The 14,100-nt window shown below is 39.4% G+C and overlaps 1 protein-coding gene across 1 annotated transcript; it reads right to left on the bottom strand.

Moving 5' to 3' along the window:
* Positions 1–821: 821 nt before the first annotated feature.
* On the bottom strand, positions 822–12,897 carry LOC146496666 (protein LBH-like). The gene is made up of 4 exons (XM_085143943.1): positions 12,676–12,897; positions 5,312–5,390; positions 2,977–3,151; positions 822–1,856 (listed from the first exon to the last, which is right to left on the bottom strand). The coding sequence occupies exons 2-4, from the start codon at positions 5,387–5,389 to the stop codon at positions 1,789–1,791; spliced, it is 321 nt and encodes a 106-aa protein (XP_085000069.1). The 5' UTR covers position 5,390; positions 12,676–12,897; the 3' UTR covers positions 822–1,788.
* Between the last annotated feature and the right edge of the window lie 1,203 nt (positions 12,898–14,100).

Genomic DNA, 14,100 nt, shown 5'->3' with positions numbered 1-14,100 from the left:
CAATAAAAAAGAGAGACACTGTATCCCACAAAAGTATGACAAACTATGCAGAATCCGGTTATCCTTCTTGATCCAGTGTGTCAGTTCCTGCATGATCCAGAGAGAATTTGAATTTAATTAGAATTTGTTAGCCTTGCTCAAGACACACAGTCGTGGGACTGCTCTTATTTGCTGGTTGTTGCGGTTTTTATGAGTATGACCAAAAATGTATTCTTGTAACAATGTATCCAATGTAAGTCTGCACTATTAATGGTGTACTTCCTAGGGATGCTCAACCAAAAAAAAACTTCAATTCTATAAAACAACTGCATCCCCTTAAGTGGGATTTAGTTGAACTTTAAGTATTGCCAGTTCTAAATAAAAACAGCTAGCATAAAGTGGAAATAGGAAGAGGTAATGGGTATACAGTCATCTGATAGGGAGTTAGGCCCAAACTCACAGGTGTTTTTGACTGTAAACCATGTTACAAGAGCATCTGCCAGCTTGCAGTCTCCGCTAATGTAGTGGGGAAAATCCAGACAGCAAGAGTCCAAGGAGCAGCACTTCGCTCGTTTTGGGAGACCTGCATCATATCCACACAGAGAGATGGAGAGTTGAATCTGACAACCAATTATATCTGTTGAAACCTTTTGTGCTTTTTCCTCCTTCTACTTTCCTCTTTCCATCAATTTAACTTTGAGCTGAGAGACTTTGTGCAGAGATGCAAAAGGTCATCTAGATCTATCAAAAACATCTTACATTTCAAAAACACATAAATATTTTTGAGAAAGTAACGTAAACTTCACTTTCCCCATAAGCAGTAAAACCACTGGGACCACAAATTAAAGAACATTTCAAAAGGTTTATTACTTGTGCGATAATTTAGGCTTCCAGTATTTTTAAAAAATATGCCTGTGACAAGCAACACACATCTAAAATACACTGGTTCTTTTTACTTCTGTAGTCTGTAACAAAATGGACTGCCTTTGATTTCTTGGGACCATATTGCTCCAATATCTTAAATAACAGTTACATTCCCTTTAAAACTATGAAGACAGTGATTACATACTTTAATATTTTAATGAATATTGTAACATCCAATAAAGCAATGGATCTGTTGTGAAATTCTCAAATACTCAAAGCTAATATTACAAAGTTAATAGTGAGACCAAGATCACCCAAACTACAGCAGTCGGCACCGAACAAACAGTGATGTAATCTGCACCTAAATGTAAATATAGTAGCTACCTTTATTAGTAGTAGTATGGCACACATGAGCTAAATACTTAATACAGCATTTAGAAACATCTGTCCAGATCACATGTGCAGATGATTCCGTGGGCATCTGGATGGTGAGGGCTTGGAGCCAGAGAGGAAATTTGTTAACTTAATTCAAAATCTATATTTACAAAGCTGGAAATGTCAAAACCGTCATTTTAGACCTGGGAATTCTCAAATTAAAACCTGTCTATTGCCAAAACTTTTTTCTTGAAAAATGCGTCAACATGCCATCTTTGTCCCCATAAATCTTAGTTTACACATGTCAAAACAAGCTCCATCATTACAGATGTGCATTTGGGGAAAAACAAAAAACCCAAAAAGCGCCTTCGGTGTCTTTATTCTTAAGGTGCTGAAGCAACTGGCTCCAAGCCCGTGAGCTGGGGTTTGGGAATCTGTTTTCTACCCTTCCTACTCTGTCTCTCTGATCTTTCTATCTGCACATTGCACTCCTCTATCTGACTCGTTTTCATTCATTCCAAGTCTGGATACACTCATAGTAACAGTTTATATCACAGGAAGCGAGTTTGTTCAGTTGGAGTCCTGCATTTCCACTCCTGAAGCTTCTTCAGCTCCACCTTCACTGGACTGCTCCTCATCTGAGGAAAAAAAACACAGATAGAGGGTTTTTCATCAGTTTTTCTAACAGGCTACTTTCATTTCTGTGTTTCTGTGCATTTGAATCTAAAGGTTTAAGAAAGAATTAGATGAGAAGATTACTATTGCATCATCTTTGGATTTCATATTTCAGCTGCTGTCCTCTTGAGTAATATTTTTGGTGTTGAAAAGAGATGGCATGAGTGCTAACGAAGAAGCTGTCTTTGTTTTGTAATGAGCTTAGTCAAGATGACAAGAGATTAGTCTTGTCATCGCCATGAGGTTTAATGCTGCTCTTCTGCTTTCATTTTAAGTGCTACTGACAAGAGGTAACCAACCAGAGGTAGGTCCATACTCAGTGGCATAAACTGAGGTAAAAACTATCCCTTCAAATGACGCGCTGTAAGTGGAAAAAATGTGCTGTTATCCTGAATTGTATGACTTCGTGCTTTGTCCAGGAGCCAGCTGATAAGACAGAGTCGATAACGGCATTCGTTTTTCACCTCACTCATGCATATAATCACGATATTATGGTGGCGCATATCACTGCATGTCTGCTCTTGAGTGTTTCCTCATTTTTGTTCAGTTCATGAAGTAGGAATGACTGCAAAGTGTACACTTAGCATAAAGAACCAATGACAGGAAGCCATTACAGGAAGTAACCTTTTATAGTGATGCTATAAGCAACTGATGTTCATTTCTTAAGGCAAGTCAGGGGAAACTATGCAAATAACTCACATGTCTCAGCTGCTTGTAGGGCTATATGCCCTTCAGTGCTATATATAAGTTGAAGAATCTTTAACTTGTATATATTTGGTGTATTTGTACTTTTGGCACCTCAGTAGAGTAAAGGTGTAAAAATACTGCTGTCACACTATGATTGACCTGAGTAGGATATTAAATGACAACTTTCATTTTGACTTGGAGTCATTTCAATTTGTTGTAGTGGTACTTTTCTTTAAGTGAAGTTTCAGTATATGTACACTTTTGCCAACAGCCAAATACCTTCTGGTCTTCTAATTACGTGCATGTGACTTTTATTTACACAACTTCTTATCAGACCACTTCAAATTTAACTGTGCCAAAAAGCCAAGGCAATTTTAGTTTCTCTTTCCTTTTCACCTTCAGTTTGCTCATCCGTACGCTTTCTCTCAGTCTGGGCGTCTGCAGAGCTCGGGTCATCCGGGGGCCAGCGGAGTTCTCCACTCTCCACCTCACTTGCGTCTGTTGGCTCCACGACTATAGACGGAAGCCTCTTGGACAACTTTGGATACCTTTCATGGGTATCTGGGAAGATCTGTTTAAATTTTATGTAAGGTTAAAACGAGGGCTTCATATTTGTGGGGATGAAAAGGTCACTGTGGGTACCACATGTGAAAGAACAATGATGCGGTAAAAATTGGATTAAAAAAACAAACTGTGTGCATCAGATGGAAGATTTGTCTTTGTATGACACTCAGTTGAAGTTTCAAAGGTACATGCTTGGATTCAACATAAAAAACATGATGAAGGTCAGTCTGTTCTGACTGGTCGTCTGGCTTAGAGAAAACAAGGAATTGGTTACCTGGTAACGCCAATGCACGAATAGAAAAGCAACCCTGTAACATTGTAACACTGGTTCTTCTAAAGAGCCAGCAGGTCTTTGAGGTTTTCTTCCACTTGCAATGCAAAACTGCCAAAACTGCAGTTTCTCAAACGCCACTGAACAGCTGTTAGTCTATTCAAGTGTTGGCCTTCAGTATTTCAGATACAGGCTATTTTTTACATAAATGTGTCATGGCTATATTTTACTTGATCTACTCTTGATACTTTAATCCTATACTTAGAGAGTTCTTAGGAAATGCATCAGACAAAATTATTAAGCTATAGCTTATAAACTGTTTAGTTTATTTTTAACCACAACTAGCACAGCAGATATCTTCTGCCAAAAAAATTGTTGTTTCTTTTTTTATTTCAAAAGGCTTCAAAGACAGTCAGTCTTCTAGCGATCTGGGCAATTTATAGAAATTCAGAAGGAATGCAACATGTGCAGTTGCAATCCTGTGTGCACCTAACCACCTAACCTCAAACTTAACAGCATTCATTCAGGCTTGTGTTGTGCAGAAAGTGAAGGATTAATGTTTGCAGGTCCAGAATGGAAAGCTGACCAGGGTGCTCATCCACACGTGAACTCGACACATTCATCATCAGATTAACGGAGATGAGTGAGTGTCTGAAACGGGTTTACAGCTAATCTCCCCCCTTTCTGACAACTAAATGCATTTAAATGATATTAAGGCCTAAAGTGATGAATAATTAGGGGTATGGATGTTGTTTTTTCTTGTTCAGTTGAGTTTTGCTAAAAGACAGTCTAAAGAGTTGATTATTTCAGCATGAAGTTTAATATTGCTCTAGCTAGCTAGCACAGCTAGTTAGCTAGTGCTGGCCTTAAATGACAACTTCTCAGGTCTAACCTCTCCTATGACTTAACTTAAAAATAAAAAGATCAAAAAGAAAAACAACTACATACAAAAACAACGTGGTTCCAAAATGGTCAACAAACCAAAAGGTGACGTCTTGATGACAGCGTCTGAACTTGAAACAAAAGAGGTGGCTCCTCTTTCTTTTTTTATTTCCAGTGGAAATAAAAAAAAATTAGTTCCAGTGGAACAAATTAGCCATTCTCTAGGTATTAGAAAGGGTGTAATGACACTACAAGTTACTGGGGGAAAAAACCTAGAAGATGAATGAGTCTACATTGTTTTCCGTTGGCAAAAAAAGGACAGGGGAAAACACAAAAACAACAAATATATGTGCTTTAAGCTTTTTAGTTATGAAAAGCTTAAAGCACTGGCTGCACTGGGCTAGCACATAGAATAATAACATGTTAACATCTGGTAATTTCAATTAGTTATTGGCATTTACTATATTTTGTCATAATGCAAACTGGGAACATTTTTATTATTATGTTTCAACTTTTTGGTGGCACCAGAGGTCAAATTCATATTTAGTGTGTAACTTCTTCGTGGGATTTCATGTATTACTTTTCAGATATTTCAATGTGGATCAAACAAACATTGTTATTAGCTATGCTGCTAATATGGCTAGTAATTTAAATAACACAGGGAGGACCTAATAACATGTATTAACTGACTCAACCATAAATCTAACCACAAGTAATAGTTAATGAAACACATTATGGCAAAATGTGTTACTTAAACTGTTAATATTATATAGTAAATAATTTAGCTGCCCATTTGTTGGATAAGCCATTTACCATTTGTTCAAAGCAGCACTGAGTCCAGCTAATGACCTTTGTCATATCAACCAGCATTTTATGGTTGCTCATCACTTCTGTGACTCACCGCTGTATGCTTTCTGCTTTCTGCTTTCTGCTTTCTGCTTTCTGCTCAAATGAAACGAGACTGGTTTGAAATGGTCTAATTGCACACATTCGCACACACAATGCAAAGGATACTGTGGCCTGATCTCCTCCTGCTCCTCCCCCGCTGAAGTCCTCTGTCCCCGGCTCCAGAGAGTTCATCACCTCAGTCATCCTGGAGAAAATCACAAGTCAATAAACTGTCTTCACTTTGTTTCTCTGCTCTTTCCTTCATTATTTTGTCTTAAGCTGGGTTATGTGACACACTGTCTGTTCAAGGTTCTCTGATTTTACTTGCACCCTCTGCATTAAAACAGGGCATTTTTCACAATAGTTACTTATGTCGAATTTTAGCTTAGGAGATTATTTATAGGACTAATAGGACTAACAGTGTTTCTGGTAATACAGAAGTTTGTTCTAGGTTGATTCGCCTATTTTGCTGGCACTAACTGGCTAACAGTAATGGGCAATTAGTGTTAATAATCACAAACACTAAAAAAAAAGTCAGGCAGTGGTGATTAACAAATGCTCAACAATGAAGCTGACAGCAACAGCTGACTAGCAACTCGATGTGTAACATGTATAACACTATCCAATACAGTCTGATGTACTTTCCGTACTTCTGGTAAACTAGTACCAACATGTTTTATTTCTAAAACAACGGCTATAGAGGTTTCATGTAGCGTTTTCAGTGGCATTTCGTCACGCATGCAAATGACTTCCTCAGTTTCAACTGACTGCAGCTTTCTCCAGCTTTATAAACAGTACATTTGAATAATGACCAAAACTAGCACCATTCCCTAACCACAATTCACTGATTAACACTTCAAGTTCACCGGGAACTTGACTTAGTATATATGAAGGAGGATAAGAAAAGAAAAGGTTAGCTTTCTTAGACTGTGAAGTTCCCATGACTATTGCAGGATATTTGAAAGTTGATGTGTGCCGTGAACGAATGTAAATGTATTAGGAGTTAGGGTTTGACTCTCGTAATCCACTGAAGAGCAAACTGGGTTTTATCAGGACACTACAAAACAGAGCAAACACCATCGCCACACAAACGGAAGCCAAGGAAGCGAAAGAGCATCATATCAAAAAGGCCCTTTGTAAATGTGGGTATCCCAGCTGGGTAGTCGTCAAAGCTGGCAAGGCACCTAAACAATGTTCCAGGCAAGCCAGAAGAGAACAAGGACAACTGTTGCCACCTAAACAAAAGCCTTTAGTGACCCCTTATGAGTCAGGCATATTAGAAAAGCTGAGATGCACTTTTTTTCAATACAACGCATCTCTGTGGCTTTCTAACCCTAAAATAGAAACACCAAAAATATGTGCACCCCAAGGATTGGGTTCCCGGGGTACAAACAGTAATATAATGTTTGCTGTCAAGTGCTAGGGGGATTGGAGGATTAAACAAACTCTGGCTAAGCAGATGGCACAACACAGAAGAGCTACCTTGTCAGGCAACAACTCCAGAATCTATTTATACCTAAAGACCAGTTCCCAGTTTGAGCAGGAGGTCAAGGGATCCATTCATGTGAAAAGGGAAAGATCATCTCCGAACAGAGCCAGGAACCTAAGGATACATCTTTTACCGTCTTACAGTGCTGTGACTGCAGCCATTCACTGACTCTCTTTGAATGGCACTAATGGCCATTAATCTATAGTCATGACAATTTTTATACAACTGATCAAGACACTGACGTCACAGCCCATCATGCTAGTTTTGGTCATTATGCAAATTTACTGCTGATAAGGTGGGTAAAGGTGCAGTCAGCTAAGTCTGAAGAAGTCACTTGGATGAGTGAGGAAATGTTTCTCGTCTAGATGAACAATTTCTTGGTCAGTTAATAATTGTTTCCCCTCCCAGATATTCTACAATCAGCTCTTATTGCAAAGTGCAGGTGTTTAGGAACCTCAGCAACTCATGTTAGACCAGAGGTGCTTAATACGTATCAGTTGCCAACACTCTGTCATCTCAACACTCGAAGGCTGACAGCACTTCAGAGTATTCCAAACCTCCTCTGACATTAACATCAGCACAAAAACTGTGCTGGGAGCTTCATGACATGGGTTTCCATCACTGTGCAGCTCTTGTAAGTTTAATGTGTAGGTGGCCAAGTACTTTTATCTATATAGTGTGTCTAATTAGACACACTAGGAGTAGGAGTAACTTGTGATATAAGTATGATGATAAAATTGTAATGCATGGTGCAGCTATTCTGCTTCAATTAACAGAACACAAGATAAACATCTGTTACTTAAAAACAATAAATAATGTGTTTAAGTGAAGGAAAAGGTAGCTCTAAAAAGCAGGTGTTTAATATTTATCTAGTGTACTTTACCAGTTCCTTATACTAGCTCTCTCCCCTAACCCTGAGGTGAGTTTCTTTTTCTTCACTGTCATGGAGTCAAGGAGTAATAACTCTGATAAGCCAGGTTTGTTTAGAGTATACCTGTTTTTTATACTTGCAATATTGCAAGTATTAGTAACTGTACTGCAAGAAACTACCCAATATATTCCATTATAAATATTTTGGCCTACCAATACTTCACAACTGTTGGCCCAAAAACACTACGAGTGAAAGTTCTGCCACAGTGGCATATTTGAATGTAAGCCTTATGAGTCAGTGGTGTAAACTATTTCAAGCTAGCACAGTTAGTTCCTTATTTTGTAAGAGGGGTGTAAGAGAAGTATTTTCTTCCCCTGCAAGGGTTCAACAAAAAATGACTTCCCATCTCGTCGTCTTCTCAATAAAACGTTAGGATGTTAGGAGGTTAACGAGGGCTTCGGCAGAACTTTTTGGAGGTATGGTCCAAAAACAGGAGAAATGAAGACTGATGTTTAGTATTCACCACACACCGCTTCAACACTTACGCTTATAACTGCATCAACCAGCTACCAACATGTTTTCATGTGTTCCTTTCTTTCTTACCATATGATGCTCTCTTTGTTTTAATGGCCCCATTTAGAACAGAACAGATGGCAAAGCAGGTTAGGCTACCTTGAAAAGTCAATAACATAAGAGTGCGCAGTGTCACCTGGTTACTGAGTCAGATCCACCCCTCGCTCAGTACTTCTGGTTTCAAAACACCAGAATGGCAAAGGCCACAGCAAAATTGGTGCTTTGAGTGCAGTGAGCATGAACCAAACCAGAAAAGCTGTAGCCAGACGAGCAATGAGCTAAAACTTACAATCAAGCTCCGAAAGCTGGAATTTGATACTTATACATATGTTATATCTGGTTTAACCGCTGTTATGAGCAGCAGACCACAATGCAAAATTATACCACCCTTCACCTCTGCCGCATCTATGATTTTGTTAAGTTGAAACACCTGATTGCAGACTATAATGCAAGCCTGATTCTATTTTTATGGAGATATTAAGACATCACTCCTTATCCATTTAATAACATCCAAGTACAGCGTTCTGGTTGGTGGTGAAAGGCAGACTTTACGTGTGATAAGTTATCAGAAACACCACTTTCCATACAATCATACTTGCAGTTCCTGTTGCCATGGGGACGAGCGATTGAGATTTTATTCCTCTGATTGTCTGAGTAGTGCACTTTGCACACAAGGCTGAGGGCTGATTTGGGGGTATTCATGTGTGCCGTTACGCAGCAATTACCACCATCAGGACGGGGTTGTGCAGTTTGTGAGACTTCTCTGTTAAACCTGGAATTGCTGCTGCCCTTCATCATCATTTCCGTGAAGAGACAATGCAGCCTTTATTCCTCCTCTGAGGCTCCTATTGTTCCTCTGGAGGGAATCTGTGCGGTCACTCCAGTCAGTCTTATGTTAAAAAACAAAAAAAAAGCTGTGTTGCTCTCTAGGTATCAACTGGAGAGGCCTGTGGAGCTCTGCGCATGATTTCAGTCTGATCTTGTTTCTGAGAAGTGCACTCACTCTGCAGGGATGTGAAGCGTAACAGACACAAGAATTTAAATGTTGCTGCCAGGCGTGACGCTTCAGTCATGCCTTTCTTTTGGTAGCGGAATAATTATTTCTTATTTGAGTCATTAGGTCTGAACAGGATTATCCATGTGTTAATGTCTTTGTTCACAGGAAGCTACCTCCCTTCTGCCTCAGCAGAGACATGAAATGTTAAGATGCTTTTCAATTCATGCAACAAAAGAGGAAAAAAAACAAGTATTAAGAAACAATTAGGGCTAAAACTTAAGTTTGTTTCTAAATATTTGATGTGATTTACATTATTTAAATACAAGAAATCTTAATCTATAAAATTAAGCAGTATTAATATGTTCTGATTTTACTGCCTCTGTTGGAGATAGAGCTGCAGTGATAGGTTGCCTTATAAACTAATAAACAGAAATATAAGAAAACCTTTTGATGCAAAAAAGTCACTATTATCACGAGTCAAGCAAAAAATACAGTTATTTAGTGCATTTCCTCATCATAGATGACAGTAAACCTAAATATTTCTGGATAGCTGGTTAGACTGTTTAAATGAAAGAATTAAGGTATTTTTTACTATTACGTCATTACTGGAAATAATAATTGTCTTGAGTGGGGTGCAAGTTTAATTCAAGGTCTAAGATTTATCCCGATCATTTACTTAAAGGAATTAGTCCAGAATTTCCTAGGTGTAGAAAAATCTTTTACCAGCTCTTTATCTTCTGAAGGATATTAAAGGTTGATGGGAATTTGCCCAACCAGTCTACATGCACATTGTGGACTCGGAGAGCGAATTCTCCTGGGGATCCTGCGGGGTTACTTTGGAAGTATGGGGTATCTGACCCATTGTTTCAACCCATTAGGTTGCTGTACAACCACAGTGAGAGTTTGGTCCATACTGGCAACAACAGTTCGGGATCATTCTTGTTTGTGTCGGACTCCTCCAGAGCTGCCCTTTGTCACTGATTCTGTTCATAATGTTTATAGACAAAGTTTCTAGGCCATGTAAGAGAGGGTCTCCCCTTTGGTGGTTGCAGGATCTCCTTTCTATTTTTTGCAGATGATGTGACTCTGTTGCCTTTATCAGCTGGCAACTTCCACCTCACACTGGTGTAGTTTGCTGCAACAGGAATAAGAATTAGCACTTCAGAGTCTGAAGCCATGAATTTTAGTAGGAAAATGGTGGACCATCCACTCTGGGTCAAGAATAAGTTGCTACCCCAGGTGGGTCTTGTTCTTGAGTGTCATTGTGCCATGTCTCAATTAATGTAGGCGATGGACCGCTTCATTGTGGTGAAGTGAGAGCTTAGTGTGAAAAGAAAGTTCGATTTACCAGTCGATCTATGTTCCTACTCTCAACTACGGTCAAGAGCTCTGGGTCGTGACTCAAAGAATGAAACTGTAGATACAAGTGGAACAGTTTCCTCCGAAGCTAGGCTATCCTTTAGCGATAGGGTGAGGAGTTCATTCTGAAGGGACTCAAGAGTAGAGATGCTACTGTTCCACATCAAAGGGAGCCAGTTGAGGTGGGTTAGCACATCTGACTAGGATGCCTTTTGGATGCCTTCTACACAAGGTGTTCCAGCATGACCTCTCCAGGAAGAGACTCCAGGGCAGACCTAGGGACACACTGAAGATTTTACACCTCTTGGTTGGCTTGGGAGCATCTCAGCCACTTCCTCTGCATGAGCTGGAGGAGGTGACTGGTGAGAGGGAGGTCAGGGTTTCTCTCCTTAGACTCAGATGAGCAGCAGAAAATAGATGGATGGATGGATTTAGAAAAATCTGGATTTGCAAAGTCACTACCAGCTATTGCAGTTCTGTCAAGTAAAAATGGCACCATTCTGCAGGCGGCATCAACAGTATCATTACTACATGATGGTTGTGTACTTCCACCAAAAGTCAAGATGCAGTTTTCATCTGTCTCTGTTCAGAATTGACCTTTGACCTTTTTGATGTAAAATGTCACTTTGTTTTACACTCTCAGTCAGTCAGTGTGAAATTTCGTTGCTGTTACTTATATGAAAAATATCTTTTGTAAGGTTAAAAAAAAAAACTCTGACCACCAAATTTTCATCAGGTAAGTGCACATAGGGGTGGTCGCAAATAAAGATTCCTTTATGGCTTTCAAGACAAAAAATGGGAAAAGATGGATGGATGCAGGTATGGATGGATGACAACCCCGTTACATAATGACTATTGCCACAATTGTTACCAGTGCACGTGAATACAACCGTAAAAGAAATGTAAAGCAACAGACTGCATTAAAAAAAGGATTCATGGTTCATGTAATTTTCCCCAAGTCTCGCGTTTGTTCTCAGTTTCAGGATTTTTTACTATTCTCTGCTAATAATGGCTCAATCTCCTACCGTCTGGCTCTACCTCATCGTCACCACATTGGGTAGGATGCTGCATTTGGAAGGCTCAGTGAGCCTCTACTCCAGAAAGAAATCCTCTTCATTAGTGTTAAAATAACAGAATAAGGTTTGGAGCCTGATGTTCCCACCTCCTAGTATATTTTAAATGCCTGATTTCAATGTGGACTAGACCCAACATCTTAAGAAAGACAAGAGACAAGCTGTCTCCTGTTTTATCATTTCCATTTACGTTTTGGGTGAAATGGATACGTCTGATGTCAGAGATAAAAATTCCTCTCTCTCATGTCCATCAGTAGATTCATCGTGGTGAAGACTGTCCAAACTGTCTTTCCCCAGAGGCTGTTCAGCAGCAGTCACTTGAACTCCACTATTTCATTTTTGCAGATATAAAGGTGTATTAAGGTGGAATGGCTGCTCTGCGCTCTCCTCTCTCATAGCGCCAGCTTCACTTCAAACACCTTTTCCATTTCTGCTATAAAATCAGAGCCAGAAGCAGCAGCACCTCCTCAAATGCAGGTTTGCTGTAGAAATCCAGCAAGTTTTCACAACCCAAGGAAAGAGGAAAAATCCAACCCATGGTCAAAAATAGTGACGCTTTCTCTCTCTCTCTCCCCCCCCCCCCCCCCCTCTCTCTCTCTCATACAGCTTACTAAAAAAACTCCACTGCTCAGTTTCAGTTATAAATCAATGTAATTTCTCCAGTATTTGCTGCCCTAATTCACATTTCCTGTTCTAGTTTTTAAGGCGCACTCAGCTGATGTTTTAATTATTGTTATTAATATTATTATTATTATTATTATTATTATTATTATTTAAATAAAACTGGTATTTAAAATATACACATTGTGCTGTATTGGACCAGAGGTTAATCTGCATAATATACAACAGGTAGGTAGTAGATTTACACGATTAAAACAGCTCGTCCTACACGGAAACGGGCTGATTTGCGCTTTTCTGCCCGCAACCCCAAACTCCAGTTCAGAAAGTCTCTGCAAAACAGGTTTTGTGATTTTCCTAAACCTCCGAGGTGCACTTTAGATTAGTTACATAAACAGTAATTTAGTTACTTTTAGGAAAAGTGAATTAAGCTACTTCTAGTAAGGAAATAAAGAATAAATGGGGCTTAACGCGTCCAAGTTGGCTAAAATGCGGATGAAAGCTCCGTACCTGTCTGCAGGCTGATCCAGTGTCTCAGAGCAGGAGGCTCTCCGTCCTCAGCTGCCTCATCACACTGATACGGCTCCTGATGCTGCTGCTGATGATGATGGTGATGATGATGATGATGACGACGATGATGCTGGCTGTTGTGGGCGACAGGCGGAGGGGCACGCAAGGCTCTGTGGTAAAGTTACCACTCGCAGTTAAGTGTTCAGAGCCTGCGCATTGAAGCGGAGCTAGTGCTGCCTTCAAAGCCTGTCGGGAAAAGGCGGGCTATCGAGAGAATCTCGTGCAAGACTGTATGTCAAAAAGTACGTGGGCACCTCTGCTTTACATTTTATGTTTCTGATTTTTGGTTATTACATTCCAGAAAATAACTGAATAGCAATAAAGAACTACTGTATCTAAGTAATAATAATAATAATCATGATAATAATAACTTTTAAAATACCATCCAAATTTTGTTTGATAAACATTGAGAACAGAAGCCCAAAATTAGTGTTATTCCACAGCATGTGTAGATTTGTTTTTTGTTTTTTGGGGTTGTTTTTTTTTTTTTGGGGGGGGGGGGGGGGGGTAATCAAAATTAGGGATGCCAAACATAAGGCCCACAGGCCAGAATCAGCCAGGGAAAGACTCCAATCCAAGTAACTGGAAAGCTTTTGGAAAATGTCAAAGAGATTGAACTTAACTGTATTATAGTTTAACAGCTTTTCCTATTGATGCAGATCTCCCCCATCGCCATGCATTTCCATAGTAGTTAAATAATAGATAAAATGGCAGAAAGGGTTTTTACCCTTTTTTACTCTCTACTATATTTATTATGTTTGAGTCACCCAGGATATAAAATGAGTTTGGCATTCCTGATGTAGATGGTTTAATGTTTCTGAGACTTAAATAGTCACTGCAAATAGTTTCAGTGTCTAGATGAAAGATAGACACCAGTAAGTTCTTTTAAAAGAACATGGTTTTGAAATAAATTTGGATATAACTTTATGATGTACATATTATTGATACACATGTCCACATACGTGTAGTTGATGTTTCTTAGATGACTAAGAAAAACGACTTGCAAGACACATTCATTTCAAATATCCTACAAGAGTCTGTTGGATATTTCCATTTGACAAACTATGTTTAAATTAGAGTTGATGAATATTTTGATGCTGTGAGGCACATTTATGGCCAAATGCGTGATTAGGATCTAATTTTATACACATGCAGTTTCTCTGTGAAACACAGGACGCGAGAAACCTGCACCAGCAATAATTTTAACATCGTTTCCGGAAGAAAGAAGGAAGTGACGGGACGCTCTTGAAGGCAGCACATAACAATTCGGTGAGCATAGACAACGAGCAGTAGCGGTTTTAGATACGGGCGACACGGGCGGTTGCCCAGGGCGGCATCGTGTTGGGGGGCGGCATCACGGGCATC

This window comes from Neolamprologus multifasciatus, chromosome 19 (assembly GCF_963576455.1).
Source record: "Neolamprologus multifasciatus chromosome 19, fNeoMul1.2, whole genome shotgun sequence".
NCBI lineage: Eukaryota > Metazoa > Chordata > Actinopteri > Cichliformes > Cichlidae > Neolamprologus > Neolamprologus multifasciatus.
This window is presented reverse-complemented; position numbering and strand designations above follow the sequence as displayed.